The sequence below is a fragment of the Typopeltis vanoorti genome, chromosome 10, assembly GCF_054136105.1.
Source record: "Typopeltis vanoorti isolate ZY-2024b chromosome 10, IOZ_Tvanoo_1.0, whole genome shotgun sequence".
Taxonomy (NCBI): Eukaryota; Metazoa; Arthropoda; class Arachnida; order Uropygi; family Thelyphonidae; genus Typopeltis; species Typopeltis vanoorti.
The window spans coordinates 85,718,779-85,739,793 of NC_143558.1; the positions used below are offsets into that span (position 1 = coordinate 85,718,779).

At 35.8% G+C, this 21,015-nt stretch overlaps 1 protein-coding gene across 5 annotated transcripts in view; it reads right to left on the reverse strand.

Moving 5' to 3' along the window:
* Window positions 1-21,015, reverse strand: part of LOC150102559 (echinoderm microtubule-associated protein-like 2) — a 373,793-nt gene that overhangs the window by 330,956 nt on the left and 21,822 nt on the right. For 4 of the 5 annotated variants that reach the window (XM_090399817.1, XM_090399820.1, XM_090399815.1 and 1 more), the window contains exon 2: window positions 1,047-1,193. In XM_090399817.1, coding sequence (XP_090255943.1) covers window positions 1,047-1,193 — 147 coding nt within the window. Of the gene's footprint in view, window positions 1-1,046; window positions 1,194-16,814; window positions 16,829-21,015 lie in introns of those variants that run through there. The other variant, XM_090399818.1, reaches the window with a different exon arrangement.

Sequence of the window (21,015 nt, forward strand, 5' to 3'; positions counted from 1 at the left end):
CTAACCCGTACAATGCACATTGCTCACTTTTCTCTAGATGCATTGTATTTATGTTGCCATTCAAATGAGCATGCCAAGGCAACATAGTCGATGTTTAATTTTGCTTTAAAGTAAGTCCATATGTTGTCATTGGTATCATTAATTACACAAGATTTATTAATGTTGTAGGCACTGAAGAACTTTCTTGATTATAAAGAGGACATTCTTTGTCTGTATGCAGATGATTCCACTAATTATATTTAATACAATGCACATTCTTCATCCTTTTCTAGGTTCTCTTCATTGCCATTCATCTGAATACAACAGAGAATGCCCATTTGATAATCAAGTATATACTACAATGCCTACAACCTTGATGAATCCCTTGGACTTAATTCTTCACAAGACAAATATTAGTACTTTTTTTTATGACATCAGATCTTCAATAAGTACAGTACTGATCTCATACCAGGTGATGAAAATTGCATGTCAATTAGAGAAATTCAAACATTTCACAGTGGAATTTGAACTTACAGACTGTAGGCTGGAAAGTGAAGACTACCCACTCAGCCAACCAAGCCAGCTGAGAATGCAGCTGATGCCTTCTGTTTCCATGCCTATTTTCATAATTTATCTTTTCATTGCTGATTGTCACACCAAATATGTTACATGAGTTGTTTATTTTCAAGCTGGAACATCTTGAAAATTTCTAGTGAATTTATTTATGGTAACAATGTTTGCACATTATAAATAAATCAGCTGATTATCATTCATTTGAACTCCACGCTAATATTACTGAATGAGATAGGTTCAAGTAGACAAATAAACATAACTCCTAATAATGTGGTTTGTGCCATTCTTAATATGTTCATATAATTTATAAATAAGCAGAGAGTTCTAAATGCATCTTCTGATAAAATTTTTCCTCTTGACAGGAAAATTTTTGAATTAAACTGGTCTTTCTAATTTTACCATTAAAATCAATTCAATTACCACAGAATTTACTCAAAAATAAAAGAAACATTTAATAAAAAAATTGTTGCAACATTGAACCATTAAGTAGTTACCTCTCCCCTCAAGTTGTGTCACTCTCCTCAGAACATCTGCTAAGGTTCCACGGAGGCAAACAATTTCATCGCCTTGTTCTTGCACTTTGTTTTCCAGATTTGCAACTCTTTCTCGTAATGAATCATTGTCATTTTTTAGCATGTCTTCTGAAATAAATATTCCAAGCATTAATTGACAATGATTAAAATAAACTTTAGAAAAGTTAATCTGATATTATTACTGATAATAAATAATTTCTATAAGATGTAACTATACTGTTGTCAAATTTCTGTTCTGTAACGCATGATTATTATTAACATCAGACCTCCATGGAGTCAAAAGACTCATTGCAGAAGGTCCACCCTTTCATGCAAAGAAACCATGTCTTAAATCCATTAAGCATTGTTCTACCTTCTTCTCCCTCAACTTTATGAAAAATCTCCACGTTAATCTGGTAACAACCCTCACCAACTTATACATCTCATTCGTATCCACCTCTCCTTCTATTCACAAGGCTCTGCAAATTGCATTCGCACAATCTGTCCTCATATCCCACATGCCATAGACTTGAAACCAACTTAGTGAACCTTATATGGACTCTAATATATCCTCATCCCTTGAAAACCAAGTAGCCAAATCTGTGCACAATAGCCATATGCAGCCTGATCAAGGCCTTATACAAGGAAACCATAACCTTTGTGTTTCTGCATGTCAAGGTCCTCCTCATCAGTTGCAATAATTTGTTGTCATGGTCTTACAATTTTAGCAATGTGGTCCCTGAATTTTAAGTCTTTGCCTACCATCACTCCCAGATCTTTCATCACTTCCAAATTTCAAGACTTGCATTTTGCAACATAAAATTGATAGTGCACTCATCTGGCCACTCACATGAGCTCCTTCTGCAAGGTTACATTCATCTGCTATCCTCCTCATAATTCCTCTCAACTTTGTATCATCGGCAAACAATTGCATATCTCCAGTTAAACATGTCCAATATCATTAACATACAAGTTAAACCCCAGATCCCCTGAATTACTTTGCTAGTAACCTTTTTATAATACCAATCCTCCACATGCCACTCACTGATACCTATCTAACAGCTAACTATCTATCCAACTCACTAGTCTCTTATCCAATCCCACCTGTTTAATTTAATTACCAGCTTGTCATGTGGTAATCTATAAAAGGACTTTGAGTTCATCACCTTGTTGTAATACATGAACAGAATGCTAAAACAAATCTATGCTGACCTTCATAGCAAATACTATTATCATTCTAATTTTGAATCCTAGTTCTCACTAACCTCTCTAACACCTTAAGACCTCTGGACACCCACACAGATTAGTCTAGAATTTGTAGCTTCAGTCTTATGCATAAAAAGTGATATGTTTTATAAATTTACAGAAAAGAAATGAAAAGTATTTGTGTAGGCATGGCTATTTAAATAATGATAATTACCTCTATTTACTTTTTAACAATTTTTTTTGTTTAAGGAAAGACAACCCTTGTATTAAAAACACGAAACTATCAAATGCTTAATGTTAATTAATTTAGGCCATTCATATTATATGTCAATCTCTCACTCTAGCATAAAAATACCATCTCACAGTTGAAAGGACAGAGATGCACACTCTCTACTTACTCATCACTGAAAGCATCAGTATTATAGTTGCTGCTTATTCACACATAAAAGAAACTAAGGTATTGCATCTCATAACTATGTGTGCATGTGTATGTGTGTACATTTGGCAGAAAGAAAAAAATCTAAGTTTATTAGTGTTATGGTGACTATAGTTAACACTTGCAATCATATGTGCATTATATTTAATCAAACAGTTTTGCATGCTTATCAAGCATACTTGATTTACAAGAATGGAAGAACAACAAAATGATAAACATGAAAGTTTTGTGCATGAGACAGAGAATACAAAAAAAAAAGTTTTGAAAAAGACCAATATGATTCTTGAGCAAATTGAACATCAATCAAATACTCAAGATGCAGAAAATGTGACTACTGAACAAGAACAGCAGTAAAACTGTGTTCAGAATATGACTGGAATGGAGTGCATTAATGAATGTGTGTATACAAGTTGCTAATCTTCAAAACATTGCTTATGTAATAGATAACACCATGATACTATACATCAGCAAGCTGTTTATCAAATCCAATAGTTTCAATGATTATGTACTGGCTTGAAGGGCAGAAACCTGTTGGTTTTTCAATTTAAAAGCATCTGAGTAATTTGTATATATTGCAATTATATACTTAGGTGTTGCATGTTGGCAGTCTTCTAGAACAACGCTTCCCAAACTGTTGGCTGCGGCCCCCTTGGGGGCATTAGTTTTGTTGAGGGAATCATGAAATAATGAAAACAAATTTCAAATATTTTAAGACTAAGCAGATTTTTTTTTATCTTAAAAGAAACGTATTTAATTTTTATTATTTATTATTTTTTTTTGTTATTTTTTTATATTTTAATGGAAAAAATCACACATTGGTGTTGGTTCAAAATTTATTATGTCTGTATTACCATTTTTTTTTTTTTCCGGTGGGGCCGTGAAATATTTTAATTTTTCCAAAGGGGCCTTTACATCCATAAGTTTGGGAAGCACTACTCTAGAAAACCGCCATAGCTCAAAAAATGAGGTGAATGAGATTTTTGGTGTAGTAAATGGTGTATATCTTTATGTGGAAAAATGACATAACTATACTTTGTGTCACTAATTTAAAACAATATATAATTATGTAAAGTTAAATCATTTTTTTAAGGAAATCTGGCAAAATAACATCAAAAAATTTTTAAACTCTATTTTCAGTTGTATCAGTTTTTATTACACTCTTTTCCCTTCCATGGTACATGAATATTAATAATATTCTTCCAGTAATTTCAAACCTATCCAAAATTGTATAGATGATAATGCACTACAGTCCTCTTTCATATTTGAAAAATTTTTCAGTGCATGCGTAAATGCACGTATGCACAAAATGTTTTAACGCACTCAGACGACTATATCAAAGAACGCACAATAACCAAGATTTAAGAGAGAGTAGAAGACAGAACTATTATAAAGCCAAATACAGCTATTAGTCTAAAATTATAAATGCAAAAACAGAATCATGGAAAAAATTCTGTACTGTTTCAACTGCATCGAATTCTTGGAATTGCATATATAAATTAGCAACAAGCAAGAATAAGACAACACCTATATATCAACTATCACGAAAATAGACGGAACCTACACTAAAAACTTGACAGAAACTGCAGCTATTATGATAAACAAGTTTATTCCCAATGACGATGAATCAACAGTTGAAGAAATCCATAAAATTTACAGACAAAGAATACAAACAGACACAGACACACTCCTAACAACAACTTATTTACAATTAACAAAAGTGAGTCAGTATTGAGATCAATGGATCCAAGAAAAACTCCTGGAGAGGACGGAATAATCAGCAATATACTCCTAAGATCATTTGTCGAATTCCCTAAATTCATAACAACAGTTTACAATGAATGCCTAAAAAGAGGGCGAGTTCCTTTTGTATTGAAACGCTCTAAAATTATAACCATAATCAAACCAGGAAAAGAAACATCTAATGATAGCAAATACAGGCCAATCAGTCTCAATAAATAATAGATTTAGTTTAATCCTTTAACCAGTGAGAGCAAACAAAGTTTGCGCCTGAAAATATCTTCAGGACTAAATATAGTGTTGTACTATCTTATCCAGTAAGTAGTGCAACACAAAGGCAACTCGTGGCAAAGGTGGAGCAAGCTACCAGGCACTTCTAACCCAGTATCTCCCATAATGCAAAACACATTTCCTATGTGGATATGTATACTGTTATGCATTAAAGGGATTGGCCATCTACCCAGACTAGTTTCGACCTTTATTGAGGTCTCTTCAGTGGGAGCCAGGCCCAGAGCTGGAGATACCAGGCAGAAGCAGTAGCAAGTCATCTGTGCCTATGGGAGTTGCCAAAAGGTTTATCACCTTTTTTAAAAATTACTCTGGATTTAGAGAAAGATGTTGAAAATTTATTTATCACTAGGTTAGACTATAATAGATTTAGTTTAATCCTTTAACCAGTGAGAGCAAACAAAGTTTGCGCCTGAAAATATCTTCAGGACTAAATATAGTGTTGTACTATCTTATCCAGTAAGTAGTGCAACACAAAGGCAACTCGTGGCAAAGGTGGAGCAAGCAAGTTTGGCAACTCCCATAGGCACAGATGACTTGCTACTGCTTCTGCCTGGTATCTCCAGCTCTGGGCCTGGCTCCCACTGAAGAGACCTCAATAAAGGTCGAAACTAGTCTGGGTAGATGGCCAATCCCTTTAATGCATAACAGTATACATATCCACATAGGAAATGTGTTTTGCATTATGGGAGATACTGGGTTAGAAGTGCCTGGTAGCTTGCTCCACCTTTGCCACGAGTTGCCTTTGTGTTGCACTACTTACTGGATAAGATAGTACAACACTATATTTAGTCCTGAAGATATTTTCAGGCGCAAACTTTGTTTGCTCTCACTGGTTAAAGGATTAAACTAAATCTATTATAGTCTAACCTAGTGATAAATAAATTTTCAACAGTCTCAATAAATGTTGCTGGTAAGGTGCTAGAAAAACTTCTGATAAACCAAATAATGCATTATGTCTACTCAAGAAACCTATTAACCAGCAATCAATGTGCATTTAGACTTCAATCAAGCACAGTAGACACAATTATAATTATTATTATTATTACGGGTATCTCCATGGAATCATGGAGGTTAAATTATGGAGGTTAAAGAGTTCACAGAACACAGTCTACAGCAAAAAAAAAAAAGACATACTACTGATCTCACTCGATGTACAAGAAGCCTTTGATGCTGAATGGTGGCCAGCCATAATCAATCAATTCAGAATTCAAAATGTCCAAAAAACATACTCTAACTTACAAAAAATTATTATACAGACAGAAGGAGCAACCATGGCATTAAAAACCACAGCTGTAATGAAAGAAGTCAAGTGTGGCTGCCATCAAGGCTCCTACTTGTACCAGGCTTCCAAACAATCAGTACGACTAGCTATTAAGACTTCCTTTCACTACTTAAACAAAAGTCATAGCTTTCGCTGATGATGCAATGATAATCATTTGGGGACACGACGGCTTACAGTTAGAAGTCACAGCCAACAAAGAACTCTTTAAAACTGCAGAGTGGGCACGCGAGAAGAAAGGTACCTTCAATAGAATCAAGCCTAAAGTGCTCCACATGTCAAGTAAAAAATCAAAACAACCTGTAATGGTCTTCCTAAACGGGGAAGGTCTCAAGGTAACCAGTGAGCTAAAATACCTAGGAGTAACAATACATGAAAAATTTACCTTCAACAAGGACATTCCATATGTTGCCAAAAAAAAAAAAAAAAAAAGCTTACAAATTGTAAACCTTCTAGCAAAGTTGGCATTAAGCCAACGCACTGAAAACAATACAGTAGTATCTCACTAATCCAAACCTCTTTAGTCCGAACCCTCCAGTAATCCAAACTATGGTTTGAAAGGAAAAAACTTGTACTTATTACTTTATTTTGTGTACTACTATTTGTATTTAATAATTATTATTTTAACTATTTATTTTATTATTATTATGGTACAATATTTTTTTTCATACTGTCAATTGTATGGTTATACTGGAGGCCTATTTTGATTTATGGTGTGTACACGTTTGCTTTTTTATACTGTACAGTAGGTAGGTAGGTACTGAATTGTCGGCATGAATCACAAATATACACAAAAAGGGGAAATTCGAAACGTGCATAATTTGGTTAAAAATATAAATCCAGATGTTGAAATTTCAAAACAGATGCTATGGAATGGATTACAGGTAGAAACAAAAGTGAATTCGAAATCAAATCAGATGCTGAAATTATAAATATGATGCTATAGAATGAATTAGAAGACGATGATGATGATAAAGAACTCAAAGAAAAAAAAAGTAAAACATGAGATGAGGTGGCAGCTGACAGTTTTAATGCATATAGAATGTGCTAAGCAGAATGATACGCCATTCCACAAAATTTTGTTGCTAATGCAGCTCCGAGACGAAGCATTCGAAAAAACGTTTAGCTTACAACAAGCAAAAGAAAATCAGTAACTTTTTTACAAAGAAATAAAAAAAAAATTGTGTTATTTTGTGAACCTTTTTGTGTGTGTTGTGTACAGGAAAGTGATATTTTTTACGCAAATTAAATCACGTACTGAACAATGCAATTTTATTCAATCAGAATCCTCAACAATACAGGTACATACAAATTAAATTTTTTGCTAAAATAAACTTGTGTAGTGTATTATTTTTTTGTTTTTCATTACAGTACAGTAGCTTTTTTCTATCAGTTAATTTATTTACAGAATTAAATTGATGTACCATTAGAATCTGATTATTTTTGTCTTAAACGCTAGTTATTGTTTCTTGGGGGATAATTCGCTAATCTGAATGAGCATGGTTTTTATTAGTTCGAATTAGCAAGATACCACTGTATGTACCAGAGCTATACTGCCTAATTAATATCTCATGCTACACCTGCCTGGAAACATTCACTAAAATCAAAGAAAAACTGACAAAAGCTAAACAGAGTTTAATGCCTTATAGCATACATATAATTAAGGGATACAGGACAATATCTTATGAGGCAGCTTGCATTATTAAAGCTCTAACACTGATCTGCCTGAAAATACAAGAATTCTCTCTTATGTATGAAGTCACTTCAAGAAGATATAAAAAAAATTACAACATTGATCCAAATTGCTACCAACATCCACTTCACTACAGTAGGTGGCCTCACCCAGCAAAGAGAATATACATTAAGAAGAAGGAAAGCTCTGAAAGTGATGAATTCTATGGAATTCGTCATATATATACACTGACGGAAGAAAACAGGAGGGAATGTCGGCTGTTCTTTCATTGCATATAACAGGCAGTCCGTTATACAAGAACGCTGCTCTAGACTGCATCCTCTCTATTTCAACAACCAAGCAAAACAACTTGTTATAGTTCATTCACTTACACATCTCCGGGAATTAGAACTCAACACCTCTCATCAAAAGATAGCAACAATTTACAGTGATAGTAGAAGAACTATTGATGGCATAAAAAACCAGAACAACCATAAAGCATTAATAGAACAGACAAGAAATCTGGTTTGGAATCTCATTGTAGAGGGATGGGAAATCAAGTTCTGTCAGGTGAACATGCATACTGGGATAGCAGGAAACGAGAGAGCGGATCAGATGGCTAAAGAAGCAGCTAGAAACAAGTTATCAAAAGTACTTGAAATCTGCTATAAAAACACTTGCAAAAGAAAGAAGCCTAGACTTGTGGGAAGAAGAATAGAAAACATCAAAGAATGGATCAACAACAAAAGAATTCTTGCCAAGCATCAGAAGCAGACTCTGGCTGAAAACACTAGCGATTTCTCCAGGTTTAACCATGCTACTAACAAGACATGGGAAGCTAAGACACTTACACAGATTCCATATCCTAGAATCGCCATCATGCATTTGTAGTCCACACCTTCAATAGACTGTTGACCACAACATACTTTACAACTGTCAGCTACTGGACTCCATCCAGATGCCTCAAATACAACACGTCATCACTTCTGGAGACAAGTGGCCAGTGTCAAAACAGAGACTTATCAAAAAGTATTAATCAGAATGAATTAAATTTGCCAATAAAATCAACTTCCAGTCATTGTAATGTAACATAAATTACTGATATTGTATGAATTATATAGTGTAAATATATATATATATGAAAATATAAATATGGATGTAAAGGTTCGGAATATGTACATACAGATGTAAAAACATAAATGTAAATATGAATATTGATACAAAATTGGAAATATAAATGTTAGTCCAAAGACTCGATGAGTCTTTGAACTCCATGGAGGTGTCACATAATAATAATAATAATCAGTAGTAGTATGCCACCAATGCACCTTGCTACAGATTGTCTAAACAGCTGGCCAACTCTTTGACCCCCCCCCCCAACCAGAAGGTCCACTTCCTATATAAAAAACTCGACCCATTTTAAAGCCCTCACAGAAAATTTAACCTTGAATAATGCAGACATATTGGTAAGCTTTGATATCTCATCTTTGTTTACCAATATTCCCTTAACTGACACCTTATCTCTCTTAGAAAACGTTTTTCCCTCTGACATCTTAGATCTCTTTTCCTTTGCCATTAACTCTGGGTATTTCTCTTGGAAGAACAAAATCTACAAGCAGATAGAAGGAACCACCATGGGTTCCACCCTCTCACCCCCCCTTGCCAATTTCTATATGGAAGATTTCGAAAAACGAGCCATAGACTCAGCCCCACTCAAACCTTCTATCTGGCTAAGATATGTAGATAATGTGTTCTCTATTTGGCCTCATGGCCCAGACACATTAGACTCCTTCCTCAGTCATCTTAATAGCCTACATCCAAGAATCCAGTTTACTATGGGAAAAGAACAACTGTTTACCCTTCCTAGACACCTTAGTCACACGCCTGCCTAATGATACACATGCTTTCACTGTATACAGAAAACCCACACACACACAGGCAGATACATTCAAACTCTCCCACCACCATCCCTCACAACAATATGGCATCATCAAAACTCTTACTAAGAGAGCCCACAATCTTTGTTCCAGTGGAACCGCCCTTACTACTGAGCTTAACCACATACACAACACTTTCCTCTCCAATGGCTACAGCGAACACAGTATCAAAAAAATAATCAGTTCCTCCCCCATTCCCCGTCCTTCTCGTCAACAAGATTTTAAAAATGCCATCACCATACCCTACATCCGTGGCACATCTGATAAAATAGCCAAGATACTAAAAAAGTACAACCTACGCACAGCATATAAGCCCTACCGCAAACTTGCTACCCTTATCCGTTCTACGAAAGATCAACTCCCTCCTCTCTTGCTGCCTGGAGTTTACAAAGTACCCTGTTCCTGTAAGCTGACGTACTTTGGACAGACAGGCAAATCGGCATCCATCTGCCTGGAGGAACACAAGTCTTACATATGTAAACATAACTATAGCCATTCAGCTTGGCTGACCATGTTTTGGACACCACCCACAGAGTATAATGGAAGAAAACCACCATGCTCCACCACAGCAAATTCAAGAAAGAGAGACTTTTCTTAGAAGCAGTAGCAGCAGCACTCAGAAACCAACCAAATCTTAATAAATACGGTTGCATTAAGCTTCCGAAGAGTTGGGAAACACTCATCACCAGAGGTCCCACCTTACATTCCATGCCACCTACTACCGCCCTTAGAGGGCGCTCCACCTAGATAGGACTTTAGTGTCACCCATGTGGTTGGGCTTAGTATTGTAAGATTTGTGTGTGCATGTTACATTAATTGTTTTTGTAATCCCCGTAGATGTCCTAGTGACTAGGACGAAATATAGGAAGTATTAAATTCTATTTTAATTCTTTTTGAGTGTTGAAAAAAATCCATTAAGCCTCCAACATGATAATAATCAGTACTTGGAAGTTTTGGGAAGATTTGGGAAACACTCATCACCAGAGGTCCCACCTTACATTCCATGCAACCTACTACCGCCCTTAGAGGGCGCTCCACCTAGATAGGACTTTAGTGTCACCCACGTGGTTGGGCTTAGTATTGTAAGATTTGTGTGTGCATGTTACATTAATTGTTTTTGTAATCCCCGTAGATGTCCTAGTGACTAGGACGAAATATAGGAAGTATTAAATTCTATTTTAATTCTTTTTGAGTGTTGAAAAAAATCCATTAAGCCTCCAACATGATAATAATCAGTACTTGGAAGCTACATGTAATATATGCATTGCATGCAATGGAGCATGTAGGAATAAATTACCTCCTGGTAGGGTTACTGGGAGGAAAACGCAAAACGTGTGTGCGCACACACAAAATATATACTCCAAACTGTAGGATAACCCAGCTAACTTTCATTGTTTAAAAATTCAAATGTATCTTGATTCCTAATAACAAAAATTTCTTTTGCATGCTTGTCCTTATGTTCAATAACATTCAACTGCTAGATAAGATGGAATTTTTCTAAACACCCCTAGTACAAACCTATAGTTTATTTCTCAAATCTAAAAATTTATAAACTTCATTAAAGAGCCTAGATTGTTTTGTTAAGGGTATTAAACAAAGCAATGATCTATCTCTTACTTATTCATTTAATCCCTACTGCGTGCCTTTTCTCCAGATATTTTTATGTTCATCCAAATTCTACATTCATAACTTGACACTTTGTTCAAAACCTATCATAACATGTTAACTAACAACCATTATTAATTCACTTAAGAACTCTGAACTTGAAATTAGTAGTAATGTATAGAGATATCAGGTTATAGAAGATTACACAATTGGAGTAGTTTACTGTTAGATAAAATATATGTAATGTTTTATCTTACAGTAAGTCTTCAATTCCATCTAAACTACTAAATTTCAAGAGAAGGGAAGGTCCAGAGCTTCATCCTTGAGTAGCATCAAGTAATATCAAGGCTGTAAAGTTTTAGCTAAGAGAAAATACATTGAAAGAATGTAATTTACTAAGTTTGGTAAACATAACAGAAAGATGCAATGGGATTGAACAAACAGTGAGAAATTCCCAAATATATTGCACAAGGAGGTCACACATCTAGGTGATTTAGCTAGCTCTCTTATAAGTATATACATAATACTATTGATGCTGTTGCCTGTCAACTGTTGTGATACTTGGTTAATTGACAATTTACACCAAAGAAGCTGATCTGCAAGATGAGCATATAAACAGTACCAGAGACCTCCTTGTTAACAACAGTTTCAACAACTAAGTGGTCTCAAATTCAATCGAGAAGCCAAACAGTGATATCCGTATAACTAACTTTAAAAACTTCATAATCATTTCATACCTTAAATGCATCTAAGAAAAAAATAAACACAGCATTATAAACTAATATACACAAACTATTGATCAACTTATTCTAACTTATTCACTATTTAATGAACCAACTTCATCTTTTCTTTCATCAGCAATCTACTAAATAATTTTCTCTTGTAACATATCTCACTCAGCCAACCTGAAAGATCTTCCTTCATCAGGACTACATTTATTTATCCAATGGGAAAAAAAAAAATTCAGAATTCTGGACTGTAAAAGCAGATATTGTGTTAGTACAAGAATTTTTCAACAGTAGCAGCAAAAAAAATCCACTCTAAAGAAAAGCTCTTTCCAACTCCTTTTGAAGTTATAGGAGACCTTGCTTATAATCAATACCAGACAGCCAACACAAAACAGTTATAAATAACTTGATCAACCCATTGTGTGACTTAGTCATGCACCTCCAAAGTCTTTTCTACCAATTCTTACCGACTGAGCTATAGATGGTGAAGGAGAGTGGAAGCACCACCAGTGAATGTTTATAGCATGAGAATGATCAACATAAGATGCCTGGGGTGCAAGAGGAGTAACTGTATCTGGGCAAAAATATGGGATAGTAGTAATAAATGGGACTAGTCAGGTGAGTAGAAGTTACAAATAAGAAGGCGTGGATAGGACTTGTTACAGACTCAAAAATGAGACTATTTGTTTACAAATGCCAGGAGTGTCAGATATTATTGCACAGATTGAGTTCACTTGTCCAAAAATTGCTGGAATAAGTGAAACTTGGAGAGGTATGGCATTTTACATGAAGGGCAAAAAGAGAGAGATTGGGGAATTGCTGTCTGATAGCAGAACTGTGTCAAAAAAAAAAAAAAAAAAGGTGAAGTGCAAGGGTGAAATAGTGCAATTAGTTACAATAGAGGATGGTTACAAGAAAATGTATAGCAAACAAAATAAGGGAGGTGGTGGTGGTGGTGATGTTATTTGATATTATTATTATGCGACACCTCCAACTAGTCCAAAGACTTATTGAGGGAGGGCAACTACTCTACAACTCTCCATCTCCACCACTCAATCCACCAACTACAGTGAACCGCATCATCTACACCAACGCCATCTACCACCCACCACCACCACTAGAATTTTCACCGACAATCACAAGCATCCTGCCCACAGCAGGATTCGAACACACAGCCTTTTGGATGGAGAGCGGATACACTAACCACTTGGCCAACCAGGCCATATCATGACCAAGATCAACTAAAGCTATGAGGCCAGTGTACTGTCTGGTAGTTGTGTATGTTCTAGCCAGTTTGCCTGTTTTGCAAGAGGAAAACCCCAAGTTTCTGTGAGGCAAACCCTTCCACCTCTGTACTATGTGACCAGCTAAAATCACCTTCAGATGAAAAGTCCTTAATAAAGGTTCTTGTATTCTAGACAGGATTCAAAGTCGGGTCGTTTCAACAAAAGGGCATCATCAATAACAAATGGGCTATGGATAATTATTATCCATAGCTTTTAATTAGGTGATATACAAAGCGGGCCTGGAAAGTTCTGATAAACAACTAGAACAAAAATTAATTACTTTTTATTTCTTCTTATATATCCTAAAAGAAAAAGAACAAATTATTAAAATTTGATGAAACATGGAGGTTAAAGGGTTTTAAGATATGTTCTTTTTATGATTATTATTATTATTATTACTAGCTACTTCTAGGAATCCTTAGACTCATTAAGGGAGATCCTAATCATCATGTCAAGCACTATCTATAATACTCTGTTTTGAACTTATTTACATTCATGGTACCCACAACAGATTTTGGCAACCTATTCCACTCATTCACTACTCTCCAAGCAAAAAATCTAGTTCTAATGCCATTGCTAACTACACTCTTACTCAATTTCTAAGAATGGCCCCCCAGTTTTCCCACCACCAGACCTGTTCTGAAAAATTTCCTCTGAATTAATCTTGTAAAAATCCCTCAGTAATTTGAATGTTTCAATCACATCACCCCTTTTTCATCTACCAATCAGTTTCTGTAATCCACAAATCTTCAACCCTGTTCTCGTAAAGTTCATTCCATAGACCAGCTACTGTCATGGTCACTCGCCTCCGGATCCTCTCTACCTCCTCCCCATCACCAAGAAACCCTGCCATCCAGATCTGCACGCAGTAGTCAAGATAGGGTCTTATCAAGGCTCGATGAAGAGGAACAATAACAATTGTCTCTGCTTGTCAAAGTATTCTTCGGTAATCAAGTAATTTGATGAGCTGTTTTAGCCACTTTTGCTATGTACCCCCCAAAACTTTAACTCCCTATCCACTAACACTCCCAAATCTCTGGCTTCATCAATTTCCTGGAGTACAGTTCTACCAATGTGGTATACAGTTAGTAATCTTTTCACCCCAAAATGCATAACCTTACACTTTGCCACATTAAACTGACATCCATTTAATAATTAGTAAAATACCTCACAACATACTGGTACTGAAAGGAAAAAACCTGGGAAGAAATTCTCTGATGAGATTTGAACCCAGGTCATTTCGTTTGGCAAGAACGCACAACTGATGCTACACTGCCAAGGGCCAAATTATATCAGTTGCTTTAATATCATTTTTGTTCTAGGTGTTTATCAGAACTTTCCAGACCCCCCTTTGTACATGGGAATGAAGAGATGGTACCAAGGTAATATACTGAGTTTAACATATTAGGATCAAGGGGTTGGATTTAATAATTTCATCATGTTATTGTGAATAAGATTGAATCTGCCTCCAGCTGGCAAGAGTGACCATAGATGATTACTTGGATGGTGACCAGCAATATGCAGGAATGGATATATGTGGAACTATAAGGCTAGTGATTATGAAGAGCTCAATTTCCATAGTCACTAGCTTGGAGTAACTTCATGGAAAGTTACTTGGAGAAGCTAGATGGAAAGGTGATCAATGCAACTTGGGCACTGGTCAAGAACTATTTAACTATAACAATATATTCCAAAAGTTCAGAAGGGAACCTGGAGTGACTAGGATGAGGGCTGATAAGAAGACTCTGAAGGTCACCAGAGGTTTTTTTAAAGGGAAATTGTGTTTTGACTCACATGGTGACAAATGCAATGAACAAGGGAGTGCATATAGTGGCACATTGAAATTTTGCAAAGGCCTTTGATAGATTGCACCATAACAACTTGGTAATTAACCTGTGAAAAAATGGATTAGAAAACGTATTAGTGAGTTGGATGGGAGACTGGCTGTCTGAGAGGCATAAACAAAGGAACAATATCCTCCAAACTTGCTGATATCTATCAGAGCCATGAAGAAGAAGAAAGTCACTAGTGTTATATTCAAGGGTTCTTTCAGGATCAATATTGTTTATTAACTTATATGTTAATGACATTGGAGAACTTTAAATGAGGATATGCAGCTGTGACAGCTCTGCCCTTTGTAAATGATGAAAATGTAGTTTTACAGGAGAATGTGTTTCAGTGAGCAAATAATTGGGACTGCCAATTCAATCTTGTGAAATAATGGCTTTGAAATATGGAGGGAAAGAATAGAATAGAAGATATAAGTGGTGGGGTAATATCCTGAGTTAGGCAGAAGAAATATGGGATGTGGGGATGCCAAAATTTAGGACATAATATTAGAATTGTGAGGATAATACAACACATCGGGACAATGATATGATGAAGACAATAATTTGTAAAAGGAAAGAGGTTATTGTTCCAGAATATGAGGCCTGGATTAAGTGAAATGGATTACTAGGAAATATTTGATCACCTGGTTTTCAAGGTGATGAAAAGATTTTGGTAACAGTTCAGAGAAGAGAAAATGGTAATGTGAGAGTCTTGGAATGGTGAGTATGAAGACAAATATGAAATGTCAAATGCAGAGTTTTGTGGACAAAAGATGGATGGATGATGTGAGTGAGACATAAATTAGTGGACATTTTACAAGATTAACATGGAGATTTTTTATAGCACAGAGGGAGACAGAAGCATAACAAAAGAGCATCCTGGAAGTTATACAAGGAGAGTGCGAGCAGGTGAGTAAGGCACAACTTTTGTAAGGAGGATGGTTGGTGAGTAGAATGAATTACTTGAGAGTGTTGTGGGTTCAAAAACAGTAATGAATTTAATTCACAGTTTTGATGAATGCAACAGTGAAGCCCTTCCCACAGTGAGTTTTCTAACATTATGGAGGTCTAATGATAATTCCTTTAGAGCCCTACTAGAAAAACTGAAAACTCATATTATTAATATTATCATTAATCAGAGTGGATCATATGGAATGAAGCTTGCTGCTTGAAGTAAGCATACATAACTCAAAGTAAATCAAAGGAAGTTGTGAAAGTAGTCGGCTTGGTTAACCAAGTGGTTAGTTAAACATATCTGATCTTCAACTAACGAACAAGCTGTGAGCTCAAATGTTTTGAACTCAAATGTGAGTTCAAATGTAATCAGAGTGGATTATATGGAATGAAGCATGCTGCTTGAAGTAAGCATACATAACTCAAAGTAAATCAAAGGAAGTTGTGAAAGTAGTCGGCTCGGTTAACCAAGTGGTTAGTTAAACATATCTGATCTGCAACTAACAAACAAGCTGTGAGTTCAAATGTTTTGTGAATTTCTTCTAATAGCGGATAAATTTCACTGGCGTGCAAGATCACAACACTGCTTATTAAAGATCTCAGTCCACACACAGTATCAATACATACTACACTACTAGAAACCAATTCATTTTTCAATTAATTTTGGCAATTTATGCATGTATTTCAAGTTTTTACAAAAAAATTCTAATACAAGGATTTATTTGTTATTAGATATGCTTTTGATAGATAACAAATATTTTATCATAAATTAGTCAGTAATAATACTAACATTTTAAATTAATGTCATGTTATAGTTCCAGATGAGAAGGCACAATTATAAAAAGATGTTTTATTTAGCTTGTGACCTAAAGCACAAGTTTAAGCCCAAATTGAATGTCATCAAAGCAAATCAAAGTAAGAAGTCAGGAATGGAGCATTAGTAACAGAAGAATTAGAAATCAAAAAAAAAAAAAAAAAAAAAAAGATGGAAAGAATACTATATGGAACTGTACAATACAGTGAATAAAAAAAAATTTGGAGGAGCTCTCTCACCAGGAAAATTCAAATTTGGAACCTCCTCCACTTAGGAATGAAGTTGAAAGTGCAGCTTAACAGCAATTAGGCCCCAGTTTCAGATGAAATCCAGCAGAGTTAAGGGGATGGAGGGATAAGAGTGTTTCATAGATTGATTACAAGAAATATGGGAGACAGGATCATGGCCTAGTGACTGGAAGAAGTCGGTTTTCATACCACTACATAAAAAGGGAGATATGAAGGCTTGCAAGAACTATAGAACTATTAGTTTAATATCTCATGCCAGCAAAATTTTATTGAAAAGATCATACTAAATAGGATTGAAGCCAAAGTTGAGGCAGAGATAGCCGAGGAACAAGCGGGTTTTAGGAAAGGTAAGGTTACCAGAGATCAGATCTTTTGCCTTAGACAGATCATAGAAATATATAAAGAATTTAGACTCCCTCTGGTGATGTGTTTCTTAAGACTACTCTACAGCTTTTGACTGTGTTCAGCATGTGAAGCTGTGGGAAGTAATGAAAAGAATGGCTTTCCTCAACACTATCAGGTTGAGAGCCAACTTGTACAGAGGAGCAAAGAAGACATGGTAAGAACAGGTGTCAGATTAACTGATTTGCTTCAAGTTGGAAAGGGAGTTAGGCAAGGATGTTTACTTTCTCCTCACTTGTTAAATATATATGCTGAGGCCATCATGTGTGAAGCACTGAATGAGCTCAAGACAGGAATTAGGATAGGTGGTAGATTGATCAGTAATCTGAGGTATGCTGATGATACCATACTCCTCTGTAATGACAAGGAAGAACTAGGACAAATTCTTGACAAAGTTAGCAAGATCAGTAATAATAGAGGACTTCAACTCAATCCTAGCAAGACAAAGATTATGGTTTTCAAAAGAAATACAAACAGAGAAGCTCTTAAGAAGCAAGTGAGGAAATCAGAAGTTCGAGTACCTGGAATCCATTATTAATGTGAAAAATTGCTGTTCAGAACACAAAAGAAGATTAGGAATGGCTAAAACAACAGTCAGACTTGTCTAAAATCTAGAAGGATGGATATATCTCCATGGGAACAAAGCTGAGGATTTTAGATGCAGTTGTTTTTCCAACAGCGACTTATGAATGTGAGACTTGGAACGGATAGCTGCTTTTGAGATGTGGTGTTACAGAAAACTGTTGAGGATATCACATTGGCTGGTCTGGTTGGCTGAGTGGTTAGCATATCCGCTCTCCAGCCAAAAGGCTGCGGGTTCGAATCCTGCCGTAGGCATGGATGTTTGTGATTGTCTGTGAAAATACTAGTGGTGGTCAGCAGTAGATGGCATTGGTGGAGATGATGAAAGTAGTTGTTGGAAACGGAGAGTTGTAGAGTAGGTGTCGTTCCCTCCTCTCCCTCGATGAGTCTTTGGACTACCTGGAGGTGTAATGTAATAATTATAATATACTGAAAGGCATACAAATGAATGGGTGTTAGAAAAGATCAGCAGAACTTTAAGGTTTCTTAAAGCTATTGACAGAAGAAAGTTAAAATATTTTGGACATGCTGAAAGGATGGAAGGAGGACTTTTCAGAAATGTAATAGAAGATAAAGTTCCTGGAAAAAGAGGAAGGGGTAGACTGTTAATGAGATCGATCAACAGTGTGTGTGTGTGGAGTGACTGATCTTCAGAGAGTTGAAGTCTCCAGAAAAGCATACAACAGGACTACATGGCAAGGCCTGGTGTGGCACATCACTGAACATCAGAGTGACCATATGGCATCATCTGTGGATGCCCAGTGAACAGATGATGACTGCCCTTCTGTAGTTGTTGCACCTCTTAATGTATGTAATGTAACAGCAGTCATGAAATTAATGGAGGCACATCTGAACTAGTCCTCCATCAAGGAAAACTAACCCAAACTCAATGTCAGAGTTCTCACCTGTGCTCAGACATCTCTGAATTATTTATTTCTTTAATTTATTATCACACATTTAAAAGTTAAAGACTTTAATGCAAATATGAACTGTGTTTGTTACATGCATGATTCATTTATAAATGCTATGATGCAACATTACTGCACAATAAGGTCTGCATCAGAGCACCTCCCCCCCATAGCGCAATCAGTATAGACAAAGCCCCCTTTAGTCAGAAAGACCTGGATTCGATTCTCATCCATGATGTAGGAACTTTATTTGGTCTCTTTTGACTAAAGGTGCATTAGCCGGTCTCATATGGAGGTAGGGGGGTTTTCCACCCAGAAACTCTGGGTTTTCGTCCTCCAGAACAGGCAAACTGGCCCTGTGAACACAGATGAATTTACAGTCATGAATACTTACGAAAATATGTGGAAGAGATAAGGTCCTCACCACATGTTGTAACGCCCATAGTTAATCATGAATCACATCATGGTAGTCAACCTACTCAATAGGAGATGACACTTGAATGGGAAAGGTCTGCATACTATTGTTACTTGAGGTGTGAAATAAGGGACCAAGATATAAAAAAAAAAAATGGTGCTCATTATGTATGTGTGTGTGTGTTTTGGATTCAAAAGATTCAAATTGATCTTTTGGATTTGAAAGATTGAATGTGTGCATGCATGTTTTCAATTCAGTGTGTGTGTGTGTGTGTGTTTTGAATCCTGAAAGATTTTCTTGAATCATCAGATTCAAGAAATCTTTTGGGACATCCATGATTTTGGAAAGAGAGCCAACACATGTATCAAATTGTTACTTCTGTTTATTCATATATCTGAAAACAAACATTTCAAATTGTACCCAAACTTACTTCCTCTTCAAGCATGATGTGGCAGCAGGATTATGCACCAGCTGATCAGGAAGCCTCCTGACTCATTACTGACAGGTTCGAGCCCATGCACTAACTGGCTACCATGAAACTAGTGCCTCACTCTTCAGATCTTAAAACTTGCTTCATCATTAATGCAAGATACTGAGGTCGATACATCATCTGTATCAATAAACTTCATCCAAATGAACAGAAAGAATTAAATGATCTCATCAGGAACTGGAATTTATCTAAATGACAATCTGAACTGTATGGTTCTTGTCATTAACAAAGGAATTTATTAAGCTCCAGAAACAAAAAAAATTCTGCTTTTAACAAAGAACTAAATTCTCTAATTTCATATTTTGAGACAGAGAATGGAATTTATTACTGCCATTATGTGACTGTTCTTTTTAGAGAAATAAATGAAGTTTTGAGCCAAATGATTAATACTTATTTGTGGATGATTCCAAAACAAAACTGTTTAAAAGCAGCGCTGTTACATATTAGTAAAAATAAACCTTTCATATCTTTGCACATACATGTTAAGTATGAAGGAGATGACAAAAGAGACAATTTAAAAGTAATGGCATTACTGCTGGGTATGCAGGGAATTTATAACGGTACCACTTTTTTGTAATTATAAGACAGCAAGGGAATGAGAGAACAAATATGTCAAGAAAATATGGCCTTCACAAAATGATTTTACAGCAAGAGCCCCTTACTGAAACCCAAAAAATATTTCTGCTACCAATGCATATTATACTCTGCATCCTATGAACTACTTCAATAAATTACTAGTCAAATATGAACTTACAATCTACTATGTTTATCAATCCCAAACACAAGAAGCTGCAAAACCTATAGAATATTAGTGTCATGTGATAAGTGGTTAACAAGAAAGCAGGAACCAGTTGACAAGTTTCACACACACAACTGGAGGTTGTAGGCTATGATAAAGAGTGTGATTAAGGCTGTTTCAAAGCACTGAGATAAATGCAATGAAAGAGGTTGACGAAAAGTTGTTCAGTAGATTTAAAACTGAGTAAATGGAAAGCGAGTTTTTAATTAGGAGATTATGGGATGGTTTGCATGCCAATTCCATCCCTTTTGTTGGATGGAATTGTTTGTAGGGTTCATCATTAGTTTGTTCGTGGTTAGATGGAAGGATAGAGTAGGGACATGCAGTGAGAGA